At 51.0% G+C, this 24,637-nt stretch overlaps 2 protein-coding genes across 4 annotated transcripts in view; both read left to right on the forward strand.

The window, feature by feature from the left end:
- Positions 1-327: 327 nt before the first annotated feature.
- On the forward strand, positions 328-15,340 carry LOC141726012 (uncharacterized). 3 transcript variants are annotated; one of them, XR_012577513.1, is made up of 10 exons: positions 328-1,527; positions 3,778-4,155; positions 5,392-5,517; positions 7,194-7,316; positions 8,210-8,332; positions 12,330-12,398; positions 12,501-12,575; positions 13,811-13,953; positions 14,175-14,277; positions 14,402-15,340. XR_012577513.1 is itself a non-coding variant. In XM_074530255.1 (10 exons), the coding sequence occupies exons 1-10, from the start codon at positions 1,311-1,313 to the stop codon at positions 14,208-14,210; spliced, it is 1,206 nt and encodes a 401-aa protein (XP_074386356.1). In that variant the 5' UTR covers positions 329-1,310; the 3' UTR covers positions 14,211-15,340. The 3 variants fall into 3 exon arrangements, 2 of the variants coding, with proteins under 2 accessions (XP_074386355.1, XP_074386356.1); XM_074530255.1 differs by having other exon boundaries at positions 329-1,356; positions 1,441-1,527; positions 14,175-15,340; XM_074530254.1 differs by having other exon boundaries at positions 14,175-15,340.
- Positions 14,674-24,637, forward strand: part of LOC141725985 (far upstream element-binding protein 2-like) — a 29,757-nt gene continuing 19,793 nt past the window's right edge. The window contains 9 exon segments of the mRNA XM_074530150.1: positions 14,674-14,731; positions 16,030-16,277; positions 19,136-19,156; positions 19,158-19,245; positions 19,341-19,379; positions 22,321-22,371; positions 23,547-23,579; positions 24,326-24,393; positions 24,465-24,526. Of these exon segments, the coding sequence (XP_074386251.1) occupies positions 14,674-14,731; positions 16,030-16,277; positions 19,136-19,156; positions 19,158-19,245; positions 19,341-19,379; positions 22,321-22,371; positions 23,547-23,579; positions 24,326-24,393; positions 24,465-24,526 (668 nt within the window).

The raw sequence follows: 24,637 nt of genomic DNA on the forward strand, positions 1-24,637 counted from the left end.
TTCCCAAATTTCCAGCCCCTCATTCCCGGTTTCCTTTCCCACTTTTCCTTTCTTTATCCCGGTTTTCCCTCATTCCCGCTTTTCCCTTTCCCCATTCCCGGTTTCCCCTCCCGGTTTCCTTTCCCGGTTTCCTCCCTTTATCCCGGTTTTCCCTCTCTCATTCCCAAATTTCCAGCCCCTCATTCCCGGTTTCCCTCCTTTTATCCCGGTTTCCTCTCTCTCTTTTCCCGCCCCTCTCTCATTCCCGGTTTCCTTTCCCGGTTTCCCTCCTTTTATCCCGCCCTCTTTTCCCGCCCCTCTCTCATTCCCGGTTTCCTTTCCCGGTTTCCTGCCTTTATCCCGGTTTTCTTTCCCTCATTCCCGGTTTCCTCCCTTTATCCCGCTTTTCCCGCCCCTCCCTCATTCCCGGTTTTCCCGCCCCTCCCCCTTTTTGAACGGCCCGGGCTCCGCCCCCCGCCCGTTAAATGGGGCCCGAGCGGAGCCGAAACCGCGGGGACACCGGGAGGGAGCGGGAGCGGCACCGGGACCTGAACCGGGACCGGGACAAGCACCGGGATCGGCACCGGGATCGGGATCGTCCGGGACCGGGACCGGGATTGGGATCGGAACCGGGATCAGAATCGGGATTGGGAGAGACCGGGATCGGAATCAGCACCGGGATTGGGACCTGGATCGGGATCGTCCGGTACCGGGATTGGGATCGGAACCGGCACCGGGATCGGGACCGGGATCGGGATTTGTAGAGACCGGGACCGGGACAAGCACCGGGATCGGAACCGGGATCGGGACCGGGATCGGGATCAGAATCGGGACCGGGAGCGATCGGGACCGGGATAAGCATCGAAATCGGGACCAGGACCGACACCGGGATCGGGTTTGGAACCGGGATCGGCACCGGGAGCGACCAGGACCGGGATCAGAACCGGCACCGGGAGCGACCAGGACCGGGATAATCACCGGGATAAGCACCTGGGCAGGGATCACAACTGCGATCGTCCGGTACCGGGATAAGCACCGGGATCAGGTTTAGAACCGGGATTAACACCGGGAGCCACCGGGATCGGGATAAGCACCTGGATCAGAACCAGGAACCACCGGGAGCGGGATAAACACCGGGATTTGTACCGGGAGCGATCAGAACCGGGATCAGAACCGGAATCCGGACTGGGAGCGGCACCGGGAGCCACCAGGACCGGGATAAGCCCCGGAACCGGCACCGGGATCAGTTCGGAGCTCTCGGGTCTCTCTCCAAGCTCCGGTTCCGCTGCCGAACCGAGACGGGACCGAAAACAGAACCGGGAACGGCCGGGATGGGACCCGGGACCAGCGGGAACCGATCCGGGACCACCGGGAACCGATCCGGGACCACCGGGAGGGGATTCGGGACCAGCGGGAACCGATCCGGGACCACCCGGAACCGATCCGGGACCACCGGGAGGGGATCCGGGACCACCGGGAGGGGATTCGGGACCACCGGGATCCTCCTGCTCCTCCTGGCAGCGGCGGCGGCGGCGACCCCGAGCACAGGTGAGAGGGGGAGAGACCCCAAAAATCCGCCCAAAATCCATCCCGGGACCCCCCAAAATTCCCCCAGGACCCCCCAAAATCCTCTCAGGTCTTCTCAGGACCCCCAAATTCGCCTTGGGACCCTCTCAAGACCCCCTAAAAATTCCTCCGGGACCCCCAAAATCCTCGCCAGGACCCCAAAATCCCCCCTGTGGACAACCCAGGACCCCTCAGAACCCCCAAAATCCCCCCAGAATCTGCCCAGGACCCCCAAAATCCCCTCAAAATTCCCCCCAGGACCCCCAAAATCCCCTCAAAATTCCCCCCAGGACCCTCAATATTTGCCCAGGACCCCCCAAATCCCCTCAGGACCCCCAAAATCCCCCAAATCCCCCCAAAATCTCCCCCAGGACCCCCCAAATTCCCCCCAGGGTCCCCCCCACGTGTCGCGACCCCGCCCCACCCCACCCGAGGCCACGCCCCCTCATCCCCACCCACCCCTCAAAGAACCAATCAGCGCGCGCGGTTCGCCCCGCCCCTGGACGGACGCGTTTTTGATTGGCTGAGCTCAGACTGGCCACCCGCGGGGGCGTGGTTTGAAGCAGCCAATCAGCGCGCGGCGCGCGGGGAGGGCGCGCCCGGGTGGGGCCGGAATGGGGGGGGGAAAATCGGAATAAAAACCTCAAAAAATAGGGAAAAAAGCCCAAAAATCGAAATAAAAACCACCAAAAGTGAGGGGGAAATATAAAAATGAGAAGAAAGAAGCAAAAAATGGCAGAGGGACAAAAAAAATTGGGTAAAAAATGGTGAAAAACGGAAACGGAGCCGCCCTAAAAGTTGGGGTCAAACTCCGAAATTCCAGAGGAAGTTGCAAGGGTGGAGCGGAAATCCCGAAATTGGGATTAAAACCCCAAAAATGGGATCAAATATCCCAAAATTGGGATAAAACCCACAAAAATGGGGATAAAAAGGTGAAATGGGATTAAAATATCCCAAAATTGGGGTTAAAAACCCCCAAAATTTGGATTAAAACCCCAAAAAATTTGGAATAAAATCCACAAAAGGATAAAATTACCCAAAACTGGGGGAAAATTCACCAAAAATTTGGATTAAAATGACAAAATTGGAATAAAATCCTCTAAAATGGGGTTGGGTTTAGGGGTCCCTGGGATATTTTGATTTTTGGGGTATTTTTGGGTTAATTTGGGGTTTTTTGAACTATTTTTGGGTGAGTTTTTGGGTTAATTTGATTAGTCTTATTTTTTATTTTATTTTTTTAGAGTAATTTAATTTATTTTATTTTAAATTTTTTATTATTTGCTTTCCATTTTTGGGGTAATTTTGGGCTATTTACGTGAATGTTTTAATTTTTAATTTATTTTAATTTTTTTAAGTTTACCTAAATTTATTTTTAATTATTTTACTTCATTTTGTGTTATTATATTTCGTTTCATTTAAATTATTTTAATTTACCTCAATTTATTTTCAGTTATTTTATTTTATTTTAGCTTATTGTATGTATTTAAAATTATTTAAATTTTTTTATTTGTTTTAAATTTATTTTTATTTATTTTAAATTTATTTCTTATTCTTTTATCTTTTTTTTACTATAACTTATTTTGTTTTCATTTATTTCAATCTATTCCAAATTATTTTAATTTATTTTATATTCGATTTATTTTTAGTTATTTTTCTTGACTTCATTTTATTTTACTTTATTTTAATTTCTTGTAATTTGAATTTAATTTAACTTTTAAAATTTTTTTTATTTTAGTTTAATTTATTTATTTTATAATTTTTTATTTCACTTTAATTTATTTTATTTTAATGGATGTTATAGTATTTTGTTATATTTTATTATTTATTTATTATATTATTATATTTAATGGATTTTATATTTTTATTATATTTTATTTCATTTAAATTTATTTTCAATTATTTGAATTTCCTTTATGGCATATTAAATTTATTTTTATTTATTTAATTTAATTGTATTTTATTTTGTTTTATTGTATTTTATTTTATTTTAATTGTAATTAATTTTATTTTACTTTCAATTTATTTTATTTTATTTAATTTAATTGTATTGTATTTTGTTTCATTTTATTTTATTTTATTTTAATTGTAATTTATTTTATTTTATTTCATTTATTTTTTATTTATTTTAATTTTTATTCATTTTTTCTTTATCCAAATTTATTCAAATTTATTCAAATTTATTAAATTCTATTCAATTTTATTTAAATTTATTCAAATCATTTCCCCTCCCAGCGCACCCGCCGTGCCCTCCCGACCACCTGCAGTGCGGGGACCTCTCGTGCCTATCGCGACATTTCCAGTGCGACGGCGATCGCGATTGTCCCGACGGGCGGGACGAGCTGGGCTGCGCCCCTCCCCCCACGCCGCCCTGCCCCCCCTCCTCGTTCCGCTGTCGGGACAGCAGCTGCATCCCCCTCCTGTGGCGCTGCGACGGCGATCGCGACTGTCGCGACGGCAGCGACGAGGGGGAGGAGCTTTGCGGGACGCCCCGCCCCCCCCCGCCCTGCCCCCCCCTGCAGTTCCCCTGCGGCTCCGGGGAGTGCGTGGCCAGGAGGTGGCGCTGCGATGGCGTCGCCGATTGTCGCGATAGCTCCGATGAGGAGGGGTGCGGTGAGTGCGGGACGGGACTGGGAGGGACTGGGAGGGACTGGGGACAAACTGGGAGGGACTGGGATCAATTGGGAACAAACTGGGAGGGACTGGGATGGACTGGGATAAACTGGGAGAGACTGGGGTGGACTGGGAGGAATTGGGAACAAACTGGGATCAACTGGGAGAGACTGGGAGAGACTGGGAGGGATTGGGATGGACTGGGATCAAACTGGGACAGACTGGGAGGGACTGGGATTAAATTGGGAGGGACTGGGATCAAACTGGGAGAGACTGGGAGGGACTGGGATGGACTGGGATAAACTGGGAGGGACTGGGAGGGATTGGGAACAAACTGGGATCAAAATGGGAGAGACTGGGATGGACTGGGAGGGACTGGGATCAAAATGGGAGAGACTGGGATGGACTGGGATAAACTGGGAGGGTCTTGGAGGGACTGGGGTCAAACTGGGAGGGACTGGGATGGACTGGGGACAAACTGGGATCAAACTGGGAGGGACTGGGTCAGAATGGGACAGACTGGGATCAAACTGGGATGGACTGGGAGGGATTGGGAGGGACTGGGAACAAACTGGGATCAAACTGGGACAGACTGGGAGGGACTGGGAGGGACTGGGATCAATTGGGAACAAAGTGGGAGGGACTGGGATCAATTGGGAACAAACTGGGAGGGACTGGGATTAAATTAGGAGGGACTGGGATAAACTGGGAGGGACTGGAATTAAATTGGGAACAAACTGGGACAGACTGGGATCAAACTGGGAGGGCTGGGAGGGACTGGGAACAAACTGGGATCAAACTGGGAGGGACTGGGTCAATTGGGAACAAACTGGGATGGACTGGGATTAAATTAGGAGGGACTGGGATCAAACTGGGATGAACTGGGAGGGACTGGGAGGGACTTGGATTAAACTGGGGTGGACTGGGATTAAATTGGGAACAAACTGGGATGGACTGGGACAGACTGGGACAGACTGGGATCAAACTGGGAGGGACTGGGAGGCATTGGGAGGGACTGGGAACAAACTGGGATCAAACTGGGAGGGACTGGGTTAGACTGGGACGGACTGGGAGGGACTGGGAGGGGGTTGGGTTATACTGGGAGGGACTGAGATTAAACTGGGATCAATTGGGAACAAACTGGGATGGACTGGAGGGGAGGGACCCCAGTCTAACCCCGCCCCCTTTCTCTATGACCCCGCCCATTCTCTCTAACCCCGCCCCTTTCCTATGTAGCCCCGCCCCCGCCGTGCCCCCCCGGGCAGTTCCTCTGTCGCGACCGGCGCTGCATCCCCGCGGCGCGCGCCTGCGACGGGACACGTGACTGTCGCCATGGAGACGACGAGGAGGCGTGTCCTGAGGGTGGGGAGGGGCGGGGCCACGTGAGGGGAGAGGGGCGGGGCCACGTGAGGGGAGACTTTGGGGCAATTTTGGGGGATTTTGAGGGAAATTTTTGAGGAATTTTTTTGGTTTTTTTGGGAATTTTTCCGGGGATTTTTTTTGGGGAAATTTTCTGTGATTTTTTTGAGAATATTTTGGGGGATTTTTGGGAGGAATTTTTGGGCGAATTTTGGAGAAATTTTAGGAGATTTTTAGGGATTTCTTGAATGGATTTTGGGGAAATTTTGCGGGATTTTTTTGGGGGGATTTTTGGGGGGGAATTTTTGGGAAAATTTTCGGGGATTTTGGGGGAAAAATTCGGGGGGGTTTTTAGGGATTTTTGGGGATATTTTAGGGATATTTTTGGGGATATTTTTGGGTGGATTTTTAGGGATTTTTGCAGGGATTTTTAGGGATTTTTAGGGATTTTTTTGGGGATTTTTAGGGATTTTTGCGGGGATTTTTAGGGATATTTTTGGGGATATTTTTAGCAGATTTTTAGGGGATTTTGGGGGGAATTTTTGGGGATATTTTGGGTGGATTTTTAGGGATTTTTGGGGGGATTTTTAGGGATTTTTGGGGCGATTTTTAGGGATTTTTTGGGTGGATTTTTAGGAATATTTTTGGGGATATTTTTGGGTGGATTTTTAGGGATTTTTGCGGGGATTTTTAGGGATATTTTTGGGGATATTTTTGGGTGGATTTTTAGGGATTTTTGGGGGATTTTTAGGGATATTTTTGGGGATATTCTTAGTAGATTTTTAGGGGATTTTGGAGGGAATTTTTAGGGATATTTTTGGGTGGATTTTTAGGGGGATTTTTTGGGATTTTTGGGTGGATTTTTCGGGATTTTTTCGGGGGATTTTTAGGGATATTTTTTGGGGAAATTTTCGGGGATATTTTTAGCAGATTTTTAGGGATTTTTGGGGGGATTTTTAGGGATTTTTTGGGTGGATTTTTAGGGATATTTTGGGGGATTTTTAGGGAACCCTTTGGGGAATTTTTGGGAAATTTTCGGGGATATTTTTAGCAGATTTTTAGGGATTTTTGGGGGGATTTTTAGGGATTTTTGGGGGGATTTTTAGGGATATTTTTGGGGGATTTTTTGGGAACCCTTTGGGGAATTTTTGTGAAATTTTTGGGAAATTTTCGGGGATATTTTTGGGTGGATGTTTAGGGATTTTTGGGGGATTTTTAGGGAAATTTTCGGGGATATTTTTAGCAGATTTTTAGGGATTTTTGGGGGGAATTTTGGGATTTTTGGGGATTTTTTGGGGGGATTTTTAGTGATTTTTGGGGGGAATTTTTGGGAAATTTTCGGGGATATTTTTAGCAGATTTTTAGGGGATTTTGGGGGGAATTTTTGGGGATATTTTTTGCGGGGATTTTTAGGGATATTTTTTGGGGATTTTTTGGGAACCCTTTGGGGAATTTTTGTGAAATTTTCGGGGATATTTTTGGGTGGATTTTTAGGGGATTTTGGGGGGAATTTTTGGGAAATTTTCGGGGATATTTTTAGCAGATTTTTAGGGGATTTTGGGGGGAATTTTTGGGGATATTTTTGGGGGGATTTTTAGGGATTTTTGGGCGGAATTTTGGGATTTTTGGGGATATTTTTGGGGGTCTCTCATCCTTGACCCCTCCTCTCTTTCCCCCAGCCCCGTCGTGCCCCGGCCCGCACTGGTTCCGCTGCCGCTCGGGTGAATGTATCGCGATAGCGCAGGTCTGCGATGGGCGGCGCCACTGTCGCGATTGGTCCGACGAGCCGCTCAAGGAATGCGGTGAGGAGGGGCCCGAAATCCCGTAAAAAAACCCAAAAAAAACCCCAAAAAAACCCCAAAAACTGCCCCGAGAAACCCCAAAATCCCCCCGAAAATTCCCCCAAAATTCGCTCAAAAATGCCCTAAAAACTTCCTCAAAATCATCCCAAAATCTCCCAAAAATCTCCTTTTTGTGATTTTGGTGATTTTGGTGATTTTCGGAGTGGGAATTTTTTTGTGATTTTTGTGATTTTTGGGTGCTGAATTTTGGGATTTTTAATTTTGGGGATTTTCGGAGTGGGAATTTTTTGTGATTTTAATTTTTTGGGAATTTTCGGAGTGGGAATTTTTTTGTGATTTTGGGTGCTGAATTTTGGGATTTTTAATTTTTGGGGATTTTCGGAGTGGGAATTTTTTGTGATTTTTGTGATTTTTAATTTTTGGGGATTTTCGGAGTGGGGATTTTTTTGTGATTTTTGTGATTTTTAACTTTTGGGGATTTTCAGAGCGGGAATTTTTTGTGATTTTTGGGTGCTGAATTTTGGGATTTTTAATTTTTGGGGCTTTTTGGAGTGGGAATTTTTTGTGATTTTTGTGATTTTTGTGATTTTTGGGGATTTTCGGAGTAGGAATTTTTTGTGATTTTTGGGTGCTGAATTTTGTGATTTTTAATTTTTGGGGATTTTCGGAGTGGGAATTTTTTCTGATTTTTGTGATTTTGGGGATTTTCGGAGCGGGAATTTTTTGTGATTTTTGTGATTTTTAATTTTAGGGGATTTTTCGGAGTGGGAATTTTTTGTGATTTTTGTGATTTTGGGGCTTTTTGGAGTGGAATTTTTTGGTGATTTTTGGTGATTTTCGGAGCGGGATTTTTTTGTGATTTTTGTGATTTTTGTGATTTTTGTTACTCCCAGGAGTGAACGAGTGCCTGCAGGGGTCTGGGGGCTGCTCCCACTCGTGCCGGGATCTCCCCATCGGCTTCGAGTGCGGCTGCCCCCCAGCAATGGGGCTGGGCCCCGACAACAGAACCTGCACCGGTGAGAGAGACCCCCAAAAACCTCCCCAAAAACCCCCCCAAAACCCCAAAAACCTCCCCAAAACCTCCCCAAAAACCTCCCCAAAAACCCCAAAACCTCCCCAAAAACCTCCCCAAAAACCCCAAAAACCTCCCCAAAACACCTGGGACAGGTGAGACCCCAAAATTCCTCCCCAAAATCCCCCAAATCCCCTCAGAGACCCCCCAAAAACCTCCCCAAAACACCTGGGACAGGTGAGACCCCAAAATTCCACCCCAAATCCCCTCAGAGACCCCCAAAAAAACCCCCCAAAATCCCCACAAAACTCCCTGGGACCCCCCTAAAACTCCCCCAAAACACCTGGGACAGGTGAGACCCCCAAAATTCCCCACCCCAAAATCCCCCAAATCTCCTCAGAGACCCCCCCCAAAACACCTGGGACAGGTGAGACCCCAAAATTCCTCCCCAAATCCCCTCAGAGACCCCCCCCAGACCGCTCAAAACCCTCTCGAATCCCCCCAGAACCCCCCAAAATCCCCCCAAAACCTCCCCAAAACACCTGGGACAGGTGAGACCCCAAAATTCCCCTCCCCAAAATCCCCCAAATCCCCTCAGAGACCCCCCAAAATCTCCCCAAAATCCCCCAAATCCCCTCAGAGACCCCCGAAAATCCCCCCAAAATCCCCTCAGAGATCCCCCCCAAAACCTCCCCAAAACATCTGGGACAGGTGAGACCCCAAAATCCCCCAAATCCTCTCAGAGACCCCCCCAAAAACCTCCTCAAAATCCCCCAAATCCCCTCAGAGACCCCCAAAAACCCCCCCCAAAACACCTGGGACAGGTGAGACCCCAAAATTCCCCACCCCAAAATCCCCCAAATCCCCTCAGAGACCCCAAAATTCCTCCTCAAAATCCCCCAAATCCCCTCAGAGACCCCCCCAAAAACACCTGGGACAGGTGAGACCCCAAAATTCCTCCCCAAAATCCCCCAAATCCCCTCAGAGACCCCCCCAAAAACACCTGGGACAGGTGAGACCCCAAAATTCCCCACCCCAAAATCCCCCAAATCCCCTCAGAGACCCCAAAATTCCTCCCCAAAATCCCCCAAATCCCCTCAGAGACCCCTGAAAACCCCCCAAAAAACACCTGGGACAGGTGAGACCCCAAAATTCCCTCCCCAAAATCCCCCAAGTCCCCTCAGAGACCCCCCAAAACCTCCTCTAGACCACTCAAAACCCTCTCAAATCCCCCCAGAACCCCCCAAAATCCCCCCAGATCCTTCCCAGTCACACCTGGGACAGATGAGACCCCAAAATTCCTCCCCAAAATCCCCCAAATCCCCTCAGAGACCCCAAAAAACCTCTCCAAAATCCCCCAAATCCCCTCAGAGACCCCAAAATTCCCTCTCCAAAATCCCCCAAATCCCCTCAGAGACCCCCACCCAAAACCTCCCCAAAAACACCTGGGACAGGTGAGACCCCAAAATTCCCCACCCCAAATCCCCTCAGAGACCCCCAAAAACCTCCCCAAAACACCTGCACCGGTGAGACCCCAAAATTCCCCCCCAAAATCCCCTCAGAGACCCCTCAAATACCCCCCAAAACACCCCAAATCCCCTCAGAGACCCCCAAAACCCCTCCAAAACACCTGGGACAGGTGAGACCCCAAAATTCCTCCCCAAATCCCCTCAGAGACCCCCCCCAGACCACTCAAAACCCTCTCAAATCCCCCCAAAATACCCCCAGACCCTCCCCAAAACACCTGGGACAGGTGAGACCCCAAAATTCCTCCCCAAAATCCCCAAATTCCCTCAGAGACCCCCCAAAACCTCCCCAAAACACCTGGGACAGGTGAGACCCCAAAAATCCTCCCCAAAATTCCCCAAATCCCCTCAGAGACCCCCAATCCCCACCCAGACACACTTGGGACAGGTGAGACCCCAAAATTCCTCCCCAAAATCCCCCAAATCCCCTCAGAGACCCCCACCCAAAAACCTCCCCAAAACACCTGGGACAGGTGAGACCCCAAAATTCCTCCCCAAAATCCCCCAAATCCCCTCAGAGACCCCCCAAAAACCTCCCCAAAACACCTGGGACAGGTGAGACCCCAAAATTCCACCCCAAATCCCCTCAGAGACCCCCAAAAAACCCCCCAAAATCCCCACAAAACTCCCTGGGACCCCCCTAAAACTCCCCCAAAACACCTGGGACAGGTGAGACCCCAAAATTCCCCACCCCAAAATCCCCCAAATCTCCTCAGAGACCCCCCCCCAAAACACCTGGGACAGGTGAGACCCCAAAATTCCTCCCCAAATCCCCTCAGAGACCCCCCCAGACCGCTCAAAACCCTCTCGAATCCCCCCAGAACCCCCCAAAATCCCCCCAAAACCTCCCCAAAACACCTGGGACAGGTGAGACCCCAAAATTCCCCTCCCCAAAATCCCCCAAATCCCCTCAGAGACCCCCCAAAATCTCCCCAAAATCCCCCAAATCCCCTCAGAGACCCCCGAAAATCCCCCCAAAATCCCCTCAGAGATCCCCCCCAAAACCTCCCCAAAACATCTGGGACAGGTGAGACCCCAAAATCCCCCAAATCCTCTCAGAGACCCCCCCAAAAACCTCCTCAAAATCCCCCAAATCCCCTCAGAGACCCCCAAAAACCCCCCCAAAACACCTGGGACAGGTGAGACCCCAAAATTCCCCACCCCAAAATCCCCCAAATCCCCTCAGAGACCCCAAAATTCCTCCTCAAAATCCCCCAAATCCCCTCAGAGACCCCCCCAAAAACACCTGGGACAGGTGAGACCCCAAAATTCCTCCCCAAAATCCCCCAAATCCCCTCAGAGACCCCCCCAAAAACACCTGGGACAGGTGAGACCCCAAAATTCCCCACCCCAAAATCCCCCAAATCCCCTCAGAGACCCCAAAATTCCTCCCCAAAATCCCCCAAATCCCCTCAGAGACCCCTGAAAACCCCCCAAAAACACCTGGGACAGGTGAGACCCCAAAATTCCCTCCCCAAAATCCCCCAAGTCCCCTCAGAGACCCCCCAAAACCTCCTCTAGACCACTCAAAACCCTCTCAAATCCCCCCAGAACCCCCCAAAATCCCCCAGATCCTTCCCAGTCACACCTGGGACAGATGAGACCCCAAAATTCCTCCCCAAAATCCCCCAAATCCCCTCAGAGACCCCCAAAAACCTCTCCAAAATCCCCCAAATCCCCTCAGAGACCCCAAAATTCCCTCTCCAAAATCCCCCAAATCCCCTCAGAGACCCCCACCCAAAACCTCCCCAAAAACACCTGGGACAGGTGAGACCCCAAAATTCCCCACCCCAAATCCCCTCAGAGACCCCCAAAAACCTCCCCAAAACACCTGCACCGGTGAGACACCCAAAATTCCCCCCCAAAATCCCCTCAGAGACCCCTCAAATACCCCCCAAAACACCCCAAATCCCCTCAGAGACCCCCAAAACCCCTCCAAAACACCTGGGACAGGTGAGACCCCAAAATTCCTCCCCAAATCCCCTCAGAGACCCCCCCCAGACCACTCAAAACCCTCTCAAATCCCCCCAAAATACCCCCAGACCCTCCCCAAAACACCTGGGACAGGTGAGACCCCAAAATTCCTCCCCAAAATCCCCAAATTCCCTCAGAGACCCCCCAAAACCTCCCCAAAACACCTGGGACAGGTGAGACCCCAAAAATCCTCCCCAAAATTCCCCAAATCCCCTCAGAGACCCCCAATCCCCACCCAGACACACTTGGGACAGGTGAGACCCCAAAATTCCTCCCCAAAATCCCCCAAATCCCCTCAGAGACCCCCACCCAAAAACCTCCCCAAAACACCTGGGACAGGTGAGACCCCAAAATTCCTCCCCAAATCCCCTCAGAGACCCCCCCAGACCACTCAAAACCCTCTCAAATCCCCCCAGAACCCCCCAAAATTCCCCCAAAATCCTCCCAGACCCCCCAAAACCCCCCAGGTGACCCCTCCCCATCTTTTTTCTCCCCCCCCAGCCCTCACTGGGACCCCCGAACCGGAGCCCCTGAGCCGCAACCTCAGCACCGAGGGACACGCCCCCAACGGTGAGGCCACGCCCACTGAGCACACACGGCCACGCCCCCTGGCAATGTGGCCACGCCCATTGAGCATTTGGCCACGCCCCCTGAGCTCTTTTATTCCCACAGGTGACCTTGTCCAACCAGGCGGGGCCAGAGGGGCGGGGCCATGGATGACGTCACTGGGGGTCCTGCTGCCCCTTGGTATGGATGGGGGGGAGGGGCTAAAATTTAGGGGGGAGGGGAAATGGGAGGGGTCCCCAAAAAATGGAGGGGACACAAATTAAGGGGGGGGGGTCCCAATTTGATGAGGGGGGGTCCCGTTCTTGTAATTCCCACTTGTGGCCACCAGGGGGCTCCATGAATTGATCCCAATGGGGTATCTCAAAATTTTGGGGCGAAATCCCAGAATTTTGGGGTTTTCAGGATTTTGGGGGGCTGTCCTGTTTTCTCAGGGGAATATCTCGGGTTTTTGGGGTGAAATCCCGGATTTTGGGGTGATTTCCCGATTTTTTGGTTGGTAAAATCCTGGATTTACGGGGGGTCGCCCCCTTCATGCAGTTCCCACTTGTGGCCACCAGGGGGCTCCATGAATTGATCCCAATGGGGTATCTCAAAATTTTGGGGCGAAATCCCAGATTTTTAGGGTTTTCAGGATTTGGGGGGGGCTGTCCTGTTTTTTAGGGGAATATCTCGGGTTTTTGGGGTGAAATCCCGGATTTTGGGGCGATTTCCCGATTTTTTGGTTGGTAAAATCCTGGATTTACGGGGGGTCGCCCCCTTCCTGCAGTTCCCACCCGTGGCCACCAGGGGGCTCCATGAATTGATCCCAATGGGGTATCTCAAAATTTTGGGGCGAAATCCCAGAATTTTGGGGTTTTCAGGATTTGGGGGGGGGCTGTCCTGTTTTTTTAGGGGAATATCTCGGGTTTTTGGGGTGAAATCCCGGATTTTAGGGTGATTTCCCGATTTTTTGGTTGGTAAAATCCTGGATTTACGGGGGCTCGCCCCCTCCCTGCAGTTCCCACCCGTGGCCACCAGGGGGCTTCATGAATTGATCCCAATGGGGTATCTCAAAATTTTAAGGCAAAATCCCAGATTTTTGGGGTTTTCAGGATTTGGGGGGGCTGTCCTGTTTTTTTAGGGGAATATCTCGGGTTTTTGGGGTGAAATCCCGGATTTTGGGGTGATTTCCCCGATTTTTTGGTTGGTAAAATCTTGGATTTGGGGGGGGGGGGGGGGTTGCCCCCTTCCTGCAGTTCCCACCCGTGGCCACCAGGGGGGCTCCATGAATGGATCCCAATGGGGCATCCCAAATTTTTGGTGCAAAATCCCAGAATTTTGGGGTAAAATCCCAGAATTTTGGGCTCTCCCGGATTTTTTTGGGGTTCCCCAAATTTTGGGGACCCCCCGTGACCCCCACTTTTGCCCCCACCCAGGTCTATTCCTGTGCCTGGGCCTGGCCGGGCGGGCGCTGTGGCGCTGGTGGCGCCGGCGCAGCACCAACAGCATCAGCTTCAGCAACGCCGCCTTCCGGAAGGTTCCGGAACACCTGGAGGGGGCGGGGCTTGGCGACACACAGGTGAGGCAATGGAGGGGGCGGGGTTAAGGCCTGGAGGGGGCGGGGCTTGGCGACACGCAGGTGAGCACATGGAGGGGGCGGGGCTTGGGGACACACAGTTGAGTCAATGGAGGGGGCGGGGCTTGGGGACACGCAGGTGAGCACATGGAGGGGGCGGGGTTAAGGCCTGGAGGGGGCGGGGCTTGGGGACACGCAGGTGACGCCGTTTTGTGTCCCCTCAGTGGCCGCTGACCATGGAGGAGGAGGAGGAGCCCTGAGGGGCCGAGACCCCCCCGGAGACACCTGGGGAACATCTGGGGAACATCTGGAGACACCTGGGTGCACCTGGGGACACCTGGATATACCTGGGTGCACCTGGGGAACATCTGGGGAACATCTGGTGACACCTGGGACACACCTGGCCACACCTGGATATACCTGGGTGCACCTGGGGAACTTCTGGAGACACCTGGGGACACCTGAGGAACATCTGGAGACACCTGGGCGGACATCTGGATGTACCTGGACATACCCGGGTGCACCTGGGGACACCAAAGAACTCCTGGACACACCTGCGTGCGCCCAGATACACCTGGAGGACACCTGGACACACCTGGGGAACACCAATGAACACCTGGACACACCTGGGACACACCTGGGTGTATCTGGAGACACCTGGGGTGACCTGGGACACACCTGGGGGACATCTGGACACACCTAGGCACACCTGGGTGTACCTGGATGGACACCTGGACACACCTGGACAAGGTTGTGGACACCTGGACACACCTGGGGGACAGTTGGGTACACTTGGATAGACCTGGGACACACCTGGGTGCACCTGGACACACCTGGGACACACCTGAGAACACCTGGGGGACTCCAAAGAACACCTGGGAACACCTGGGGGACATCTGGGACACACCTGGACACACCTGGGTGTACCTGGATGGACACCTGCGTACACCTAGACAAGGTTGTGCACACCTGGGAACACCTGGAGGTATCTGGGACACACCTGGACACACCTGGGACACACCCTGGGTCACATCCAGGTGCATCTGGAGACCCCTGGGTGCACCTGGGGGCCATCTGGGACACACCTGGGCACACCTGGATGCACCTGGGGACAGCTGGACGAGGCCATGCACACCCCGGACAGGACTTCAGACTCACCTGGGCACACCTGGACAAGGGCTGTGCACACCTGGGCTCACACCTGGGCTCACACCTGTCCCTGCCCCTCTCCCCTGTCCAGGTGCCCCCGGTTCCCCCCAGGACATTTTTAGGAATTTTTTTTAAACCAAAATTCTCCAATTTAGGCCCAAATTGAGGCTTCTGGGAAAGGGGCAGGGCCAATGTGGCCACGCCCTGTAACGTCAATAAAGGTTTATTTATTAATTAATGACTGAGAGGTCTGAGAGTGAGGGCGGGGCTTGGGGAAGCGTGGATGCACGCTATTGGGCGTTGTTTCCCTCCAAAACCGCCACGCGGCACTCATTGGGTGCAGTGCTGCCGGGGACACACACTATTGGCTGGGAGAGCTGCCAATCAAACGCCCACAGGCGAGCCTGGCTGTGATTGGCCAGCGAGTTTTCCGCCTCTGATTGATCCGTGGGGCTGTCAATCTAACAAAGCTCCGCCTCCCCAGCTCCGCGCGTTTTATTAGCTGCACTGACTGTCAGTCAAATGCATCCCCCAATCGCTGAGGAGCGTGGGAAGGAGGGTAAAGCGCCGCGAACTATTAGTCAAAGCAAACGTCAATCACTCTTCGCACCGCCTTTTCCGTGATTTCCGCTTCCTCCACCAATCAGGGCGTCTCGCGGGGCCTCCTTTCCACTGATTGGCCGCGCTCCCTCTGTCCCGCCCACGCCCCGCGTCCATTCTCACTCTTCCATTGGCTTTCTGCGCTGTCACTCACTCAAACACCCCTCAATCGCAGCGCGCCGGCTCCTTCCTTCCTCCCATTGGCCGCCGCGCGCTGCCCTCAGTATCTGATTGGGTGAGACGTCTGTCAGTCAGCGCGAATACGAGAGGTGATTGGTCGCGCTCCTCCGGTGAGGGCGGGGCCTCCCAGCCTGCCCCGCGCGGCCTGAGGCGAGCGCGGCCCGTTCCCGTCGCCGCCTCCGCCATGTCCGAGTTCGGCCCCCGCGCCGCCCCCTCCGCCTCAACCGGGGGCCGCTCCCTCCGCCCCTCCCTCAGCCGGGCCCGGCGCCGGCCCGGGAGGAGGAGGAGGAGGCGGCGGTGGCGGAGGCGGCAGCGGTGGCGGAGGCGGCGGCGGTGGCGGCGGCGGCGGCACCGGCAGGAAGGACGCGTTCGCCGACGCGGTGCAGCGAGCTCGGCAGGTGAGGGGCTCGGAGGGGCGGAGGGAAAGCGAGGGAGGCGCCGGGGATCCCTCCCGAGCCTCCCCCGCCCCCACATTCCCGGTAAGGCCCCTCCCCCTCCCCCCCCTCCCCCACACCGGGGGTCGTGAGGGGAGAACGGGAGGGGGGGGGGAGGGGCGACCTCTCCCCCTCACGATTTTCCCGCCTTTTCCGTTCCCGTTTATTTCTCTCCTTTTCCTCCTTCACGGTACCGTAATTACGGGTATTGAGACGCCTTTACCGTAATTATGCCGCTAATTTCATTAATTAGTGCGGTTAATTAGCGGAACTTGGGGATTAATGGGGGCGGTAATGGAGCAAAGGGGTGAGGAAGGGGTTTGGCATAGGTTGGATTTCAGAGGGGAGGAGATTTTGGGGATCCTGAGGGGATTTTGGGGAGAATTTGAGGAGTCCTGAGGGAATTTGAGGGGTCCTGAGGGGATTTGAAGGATTTTGGGGGGTCCTGAGGGGATTTTGGGGGAAATTTGAGGAGTTCTGAGGGGATTTTCGGGGTCCTGAGGGGATTTGAAGGATTTTGGGGGTCCTGAGGGAGTTTTGGGGAGTTTTAGGGGAATTTTGGGAAGATTTTGAGGGTTCCTGAGGGGGTTTGGGGGTATTTGGGGGTTCCTGAGGGGATTTGGGGGGTCCTGAGGGAATTTGAGGAGATTTTGGGGGGAATTTGAGGAGTTCTGAGGGGATTTTCGGGGTCCTGAGGGGAATTGAGGGATTTTAGGGGGGTCTTGAGGGAGTTTTGGGGGAATTTTGGGAAGATTTTGAGGGGTCCCTGAGGGGGTTTGGGCGGGATTTGGGGGGTCCTGAGGGAATTTGAGGGGTTTTTGGAGGATCCTGAGGGGATTTTGGGGGGTCTTGGGGGAGATTTTGAGGGGATTTGAGGGATTTTGGAGGGTTTGGGGGAGATTTTGAGGGGTCCTGAGGGGATTTGGGGGGTCCTTAGGCGATTTTGGCAGGAATTTGAGAAGTCCTGAGGGGAATTGAGGGATTTTGGGGGTCCTGAGGGAGTTTTGGGGGAATTTTTGGAATATTTTGAAGGGGGTCCTGAGGGGGTTTGGGGGGAATTTGAGAGGGATTTGAGGGATTTTGGGGCTCCTGAGGGGATTTGGGGGGTCCTGAGGGGATTTTGGGGGAATTTGAGGAGCCCTGAGGGGAGTTGAGGGATTTTGAGGGTCTTGAGGGAGTTTTGGGGGAATTTTTGGGAGATTTTGAGGGGTCCTGAGGGGGTTTGGGGGGAATTTGAGGGGTCCTGAGGGGTTTTGGGACTCTCAGGCTCAGTTTGGGTTGGATCATTTTTAAGGTGACCCAAAAAAAAAGGGATTTTGGGGTCATTTTGAGGTAATTTAGGAGAATTTGGGGTGATTTTATGAGATCTTAGGTTGATTTTGGGAATTTAGGGACATTTTATAGAATTTATGGAATTTTTGTGGGATTTTGGGGCTGTTTTGGGAGGATTTTGAGGTTATTTTGTGGGATTTTGGGTGATTCGTGGACATTTTGGAGTTATTTGGTGCTGTGTTGTGGAATTTTGGGGTGATTTTGTGGCATCTTGGGGCATTTTTGGGTTATTTAAGGGCATTTTGGCCAATTTGATGTGATTTTGGGGTAATTTATGGTGGTTTTGGAGTATTTAGGGTCATTTCAAGGCAGTTTTAGGATAATTTTGTGGGATTTTGGGGCAATTTTAAGGCAATTTTAGGGCAATTTTTGTGCATTTTTTTCCCAATTCCATTTGTTTTTTAACTGCTTATTTTTTCTATGAATTTGGGATTTTTCAGGAGGGGATTTTGGGGTATTCAGATGCATTTTAAGGCAATTTTAGGGTAACTTTAGGTCACTTTAGTGCAATTTTTTGTGCAATTTTTTCCCAGTTTCATTTGTTTTTTACCTCGTAATTTTTCCTAACAACTGGGGACTTTTCAGGAGGGGATTTTGAGGTGATTTTGTGAGATTTTGGGGTATTTAGAAACATTTTAAGGCAGTTTTAGGATAGTATTATGGGATTTTAGGGCAATTTTGGGTCATTTTAGGGCAATTTTTGTGCAATTTATTCCAACTTTGTTATTTTTTATCTCCTAATTTTTTTCTATGAATTTTGGATTTTTCAGGAGGGAATTTTGGGTTATTCAGAAGCATTTTAAGGCAATTTGAGGGTAATTTTAGGTTATTTTAGGGCAATTTTTGTGCAATTTATTCCCAATTTCATTTGTTTTTTACCTCCTAATTTTTTCTAACAATGTGGGATTTTTCAGGAGAGAATTTTGGGGTATTCAGAAGCATTTTAAGGCAATTTTTAGGGCAATTTTTTGTGCAATTTTTTCCCAATTTCATTTGTTTTTTAATTCCTAATTTTTTCTGTGAATTTGGGATTTTTCAGGAGGGAATTTGTGAGATTTTCAGGTATTTAAAAGCATTTTAAGGCGATTTTGGGGCAATTTTAAGGCAATTTTAGGGCAATTTTAAGGCAATTTTTAGGGCAATTTTGGGTCACTTTAATACAATTTTTGTGCAGTTTTTTCCCTATTTCTTTTGTTTTTTTCCTCCTAATTTTTTTCTAACAATTTGGGATTTTTCAGGTGGAAATTTTGTGAGATTTTGGGGCATTCAGAAGCAATTTTAGGGCAATTTTAGGGCAATTTTAGGTCATTTTAGGGCAATTTTAGGTCATTGTAGTGCAATTTTGGTGCAATTTTTTCCCAATTTCATTTTCTTTTTACCTCCTAATTTTTTCTATGAATTTTGGATTTTTCATGAGAGAATTTTGGGGTGATTTTTCTCCTTTTTCTCCTTCTCAACCCCCTCAAAATTTTCCATTTTCCCCTCCTTAGATCGCGGCCAAAATCGGGGGGACGCGGCGCCCCCCGTACCCAACAACAGCAGCCCCCCCCCCCGGATTTTGGGGCTTTTGGGGGGCAGAAACGGCAGCTGGAGGATGGAGGTGAGGGGGAACCCAACCCCAAAACCCGGGGGGGGGACCCCAAAGTTTGGGGGGAAAAATTTGGGGGTCCCCAACCCCAAATTCTGCACCCCCAGATCAGCCCGAGAGCAAGAAACTGGCGGCGCAGGGGGAAGGTGAGTGGGGTTTGGGGGGTCCTGAGGGGGTTTGGGGGGTCCTGAAGGGATTTTGGGGGGTCCTGAAGGATTCTGGGGTGTCCTGAAGTGATTTTAGGGGTGTTCAAGGGAGGATTTGGGGGGTCCTGGAGGGATTTTGGGGGGTCCTAAAAGAATTTGGGGGGGTTCTGAGGGGATTTTGAGGGGGTCCTGAGGGGTTTTTGGGGGGGTCTTGAGGGGGTTTTGGGGGGTTCTGAAAGGATTTTTGGAGGGGGGTCCTGAAGGGATTTTGGGGGTCCAAGAGGGGGTTTGGGGGGGTCGTGAGGGGGTTTTGGGGGGATCCTGAGGGGATTTTGGGGGGTCCCTGAAGGGATTTGGGGGGTTCTGAGGGGATTTTGGGGGGGCTGAGGGGGTTTGGGGGTCCTAAAAGAATTTGGGGGGGGTCTTGGAAGGGTTTTAGGGGATCCTGAAAGGATTTTTGGGGATCCCCAGAGGAATTTGGGGGGTCCTGAGGGGGCTTGGGGGGTCCTGAGGGGAGTTTGGGGGGATCTTGAAGGAGATTTTGGGGTTCTCAGAGGGGTTTTGGGGGGGTCCTGAGGGGATTTTGGGGGTCCTGAAGGGATTTGGGGGGTCCTGAGGGGGATTTAGGGGGTCCTAAAAGGTTTTTGGGGGGGTCCTGAGGGGTTTTTGGGAAGTCTGGAAGGGATTTTGGGAGGGTTCTGAGGGATTTTGGGGGGTCCTGAGGGGGTTTGGGGGGGTCCCAGAGAGGTTTTTGGGGTCTTAAAAGATTTGGGGGGGTCTTGGAGGGATTTTGGGGGGTCCTGAGGGGTTTTTGGGGGGTCTTTAAGGGGATTTTGGGGATCTTCAGGGGGAGGATTTGAGGGGTTCTGAAGGGGTTTGGGGGGTCCTGAGGGGATTTGGGGGGGGTCCTAAAAGAACTTGGGGGAGTCCTGAAGGGATTTTGGGGTTGTTCAGGGGGAGGATTTGGGGGGTTTTGAAGGGGATTTTGGGGGTCCTGAGGGGGTTTGGGGGATCCCAGAGGGGGTTTGGGGGGGATCCTGAGGGGGTTTTGGGGGGTCCTAAAAGAATTTGGGGGGTCCTGAGGGGATTTTGGGGGTGTTCAGGGGGAGATTTGAGGGGTTCTGAAGGGATTTTGGGAGGTCCTGAGGGGGTTTGGGGGCTCCTGAGGGGATTTTTGGGGGTCCTAAAAGAATTTGGGGGGGTTTGGGAGGGATTTTGGGGGTCCAAGGGGGGCTTTGGGAGTCTTGAGGGGATTTTTGGGGGGGCCTGAGGGGGTTTTGAGGGTCCTGAAGGGATTTTTGGGGGGTCCTGAAGGGATTTTTGGGGGGTTCTGAGGGGATTTGGGGGGTCCAAGAGGGATTTTGGGGGGGTCCTGAAGGGATTTGTGGGGTTTTGAAGGGGATTTAGGGGGTCCCCAGAGGGATTTTAGGGGGGTCCTGAGGGGTTTTTGGGGGGGTCTTTAAGGGGATTTTGGGGGTCCAAGAGGGATTTTGGGGTTCCCAGAGGGGTTTTGGGGGGTTCTGAAGGGATTTTGGGGGGTCCTGAAGGGATTTTGGGGATCTTCAGGGAGAGGATTTGAGGGGTTCTGAAGGGATTTGGGGGGTCCTGAAAGGGATTTTGGGGGGGTCCTGAGGGGGTTTTGGGGGGTCCTGAGGGGGGTTTTTTGGGGGGTCCTGAGGGGATTTTGGGGGGGGTTCTAAAAGAATTTGGGGGGTCCTGGAGGGATTTTGGGGGGTTGTGAGGGGATTTTGGAGGTTTTCAGGGGGAGATTTGGTGGGGTCCTGAAGGGGATTTAGGGGATCCTGGAGGGATTTTGGGGGGTCCTGAAGGGATTTAGGGGGTTTTGAAGGGGATTTGGGGGGTCCTGAGGGGGTCTGGGGGGATCCTGAGGAGATTTTGGGGGGTTCTGAGGGGTTTTGGGGGGGTCCTAAAAGAATTTGGGGGGGTCCTGAAGGATTTTGGGATTGTTTCAGGGGGGAGGATTTGGGGGGTCCTAAAAGGTTTTGGGGTTGTTCAGGGGGAGGATTTTGGGGGTATTTAAGGGGATTTTGGGGGTTCTGAAGGGATTTGGGGGTGTCCTGAGGGGGTTTGGGGGGTCCTGAAGGGATTTGGGGGGGTCCTGGAGGGATTTTGAGGGTTCTGAGGGGGTTTGGGGGGTCCTGAGGGGGTTTTGGGGGTCCCCAAGAGGTTCTTGGGGGGTTCCGAGGGTTTTGGGGGGTCCTAAAAGGTTTTTGGAGTTCCCAGAGGGATTTGGGGTGTCCTGAAGGGATTTGGGGGGTCCTGAAGTGATTTTTGGGGGTGTCCCTGAAGGGTTTTTGGGGGGTCCAGAGGGAATTTTCGGGGGTCCTGAAGGGGATTTGGGGTTCCAGAAAAGTTTTGGGGAGTCCTGAAGGGATTTTGGGGGTCCAAGAGGGATTTTTGGGGGATCCTAAAGGGATTTTTGGGGGCATTTTGGGGTCCCCCCGGTTTGGGAGCCCACCCACGGAGGGCTCAGGTTTGGGATTTTGGGAGGATTTTTGGGGTGGAATTTTGGGGGAATTTGGGGTGGATTTTTTGGGGGAATTTGGGATTTTTGGGTGGGATTTTTGGGGATATTTTGGGGGATTTTGGGGGATTTTGAGGAGGAGTTTGGGATTTTTGGGGGGGATTTTGGGGGGATTTTGGGTGGGATTTTGGGGCAATTTGGGGTGGATTTTTGGGGGGATTTTGAGGAGGAGTTTGAGATTTCTGGGTGGGATTTTTGGGGATGTTTTGGGGTGAATTTGGGGGAATTTTGGGGGGATTTTGGGGATGTTTAGGGGTGAATTTGGGTGGGATTTTGGGGTGAATTTGGGTGGGATTTTTGGGTGAATTTGGGGGGATTTGGGGTGAATTTGGTGGGATTTTGGGGTCCCCCCCAATTTGGGGGAACCCCCACGGAGGGCTCAGGTTCCCCCCCCAGCGCTGCCGGCACCGATGGGGCCCATCCACCCCCCTGCCAGGTACGGGACAGGTTGGGGGGATTTTGGGGGGATTTGGGGGGCTTTGGGGGGATTTGGGGTTTTGGGGAGTTGGGAGGGTTTTGGGGGAATTTTATGGGGTTTTTAATGGGGTTTTATGGGAATTTTTATGGAATTTTTGGGTGGTTTATGGGGTTTTTAATGAGGTTTTATGGGAATTTTTGGGGGAATTTTTTGATGGTTTAGGGAGGGTTTTAATGGGGTTTTATGGGAATTTTTTGGGGAATTTTGGGTGGTTTAGGGAGGGTTTTATGGGAATTTTTATGGGGTTTTATGGGAATTTTTGGGTGGTTTAGGGAGGGTTTTATGGGAATTTTGGGGGAGTTTTTGGATAATTTAGGGAGGGTTTTATGGGGTTTTAATGGGGTTTTATGGGAATTTTTGGGGGAATTTTTGGGTGGTTTATGGGGTTTTTAATGGGGTTTTATAGGAATTTTTATGGGAATTTTTGGGAGGTTTAGGGAGGGTTTAATGGGGTTTTTAATGAGGTTTTATGGGAATTTTTTTGGGGTTTTATGGGGTTTTGTTGGGGAGATTTTTATGGGATTTTGGGGAGGTTTTAGGGTGTTTTAATGGGGTTTTATGGGAATTTTTGTGGGAATTTTTGGGTGGTTTAGGGAGGGTTTTATGGGAATTTTTATGGGGTTTTATGGGCATTTTTGGGGGGGTTTTAATGGGGTTTTATGGGGTTTTTAATGGGGTTTTATGGGAATTTTTGTGGGAATTTTTGGGGGAATTTTGGAGGGTTTTAGAGGATTTTATGGGTTTTATGGGAATTTTTGTGGGAATTTTTGGGTGGTTTTTAATGGGGTTTTATGGGAATTTTTGTGGGAATTTTTTGGTGGTTTAGGGAGGGTTTTTAATGGGGGTTTAATGTGGTTTTTAATGGGGTTTTCTGGGAATTTTTGTGGGAATATTTGTTGGAATTTTTGGGTGGTTTAGGGATGGTTTTATGGGGTTTTTAATGGGGTTTTATGGGAATTTTTGGGCAGTTTAATGAGGTTTTTTGGGGCGATTTTTATGGGAATTTGGGAGCATTTTATGGGAATTTTGGGGCAGTTTTATGGGAATTTTTTGGGGTGATTTTTATGAGATTTTGGGAGGGTTTTGGGGCATTTTTGGGATATTTATGGGATTTTTTTGGCTCCCCAGGACGACGGTGACAGAGAGTACCGGGTACCTGACGGCATGGTCGGCCTCAGTGAGTCTGGGGGCGATTTTGGGGGGATTTTGGTGGGTCCCAGGGGATTTGGGGGACCCCCCAAACCCCATTTAGGGCCATTTTGGGATTTTTGGGGGGAATTTTGGGTTTTTTGGGGAATTTTGGGGTTTTTGGGTGAATTTTGGGGTGGATTTTGGGATGAATTTTGGAGGGAATTTTGAGTTTGGGGCTCCCAAGAATTTGGGGGGGTGGTCCCAAAACTTTGTGGAATTTTGGGGCCCCCCCCCCAAATCCCATTTAGGGTTATTTGGGATTTTTGGGTGGAATTTTGGGTTTTTTGGGTGGAATTTTGGGTTTTTTTGGGGGGAATTTTGGGGTTTTTGAGGGATTTTGGGATGAATTTTGAGGGAATTTTAGGTTTGGGATCCCAAGACTTTGGGGGGTGGTCCCAGGGATTTTTAAATTTTGGGGACCCCCCCAAATCCCATTTAGGGTCATTTTTGGGATTTTTGGGGATAATTTGGGGCTTTTTGGGGGGATTTTGGGATGAATTTGGGGTTTGGGGGCTCCCCCAAGAATTTGGGGGGTGGTCCCAGGGATTTTTAAATTTTTGGGGACCCCCCCCAAACCCCATTTTGGGGGATAATTTGGGGCTTTTTGGGGATTTTGAGGGGCATTTTGGGATGAATTTGGGGTTTGGGGTTCCCAAGAATTTGGGGGGTGGTCCCAGAGATTTTTAAATTTTTGGGGACCCTCCCAAAAACCCCAAAATTTCCTTTTTTCAGTCATCGGCCGAGGGGGGGAACAAATCAACAAAATCCAGCAGGACTCGGGGTGCAAAGTGCAAATCTCACCAAAACCCCAAATTGGGGAAAATTCACCCCAAAAATTTGGGGGGACCCCCCTGAACCCCCATTTGTGCCCCCAGACAGCGGCGGGCTGCCCGAACGGAGCGTGTCCCTGACGGGGTCACCCGAGGCCGTGCAGTGAGTGGGGACCCAAACTGGGGAGGGGACCCCCAAATTGGGGTGGAGGACCCCGAAATCCTCCCTAGGGACCCCAAAATGATCCCGAAATTGGGGTGGGGGACCCCGAAA

This window comes from Zonotrichia albicollis, chromosome 32 (genome assembly GCF_047830755.1).
Source record: "Zonotrichia albicollis isolate bZonAlb1 chromosome 32, bZonAlb1.hap1, whole genome shotgun sequence".
NCBI classification, from domain to species: Eukaryota; Metazoa; Chordata; class Aves; order Passeriformes; family Passerellidae; genus Zonotrichia; species Zonotrichia albicollis.

Coding starts and splice junctions, on each gene's coding strand:
- LOC141726012 (XM_074530254.1), top strand. CDS start 1,311: ATGGGACCCGGGACCAGCGGGAACCGATCCGGGACCACCGGGAACCGA. Junction 5,518..7,193: donor CGAGGAGGCGTGTCCTGAGG/GTGGGGAGGGGC, acceptor TCTTTCCCCCAG/CCCCGTCGTGCCCCGGCCCG. Junction 8,333..12,329: donor CGACAACAGAACCTGCACCG/GTGAGAGAGACC, acceptor CTCCCCCCCCAG/CCCTCACTGGGACCCCCGAA.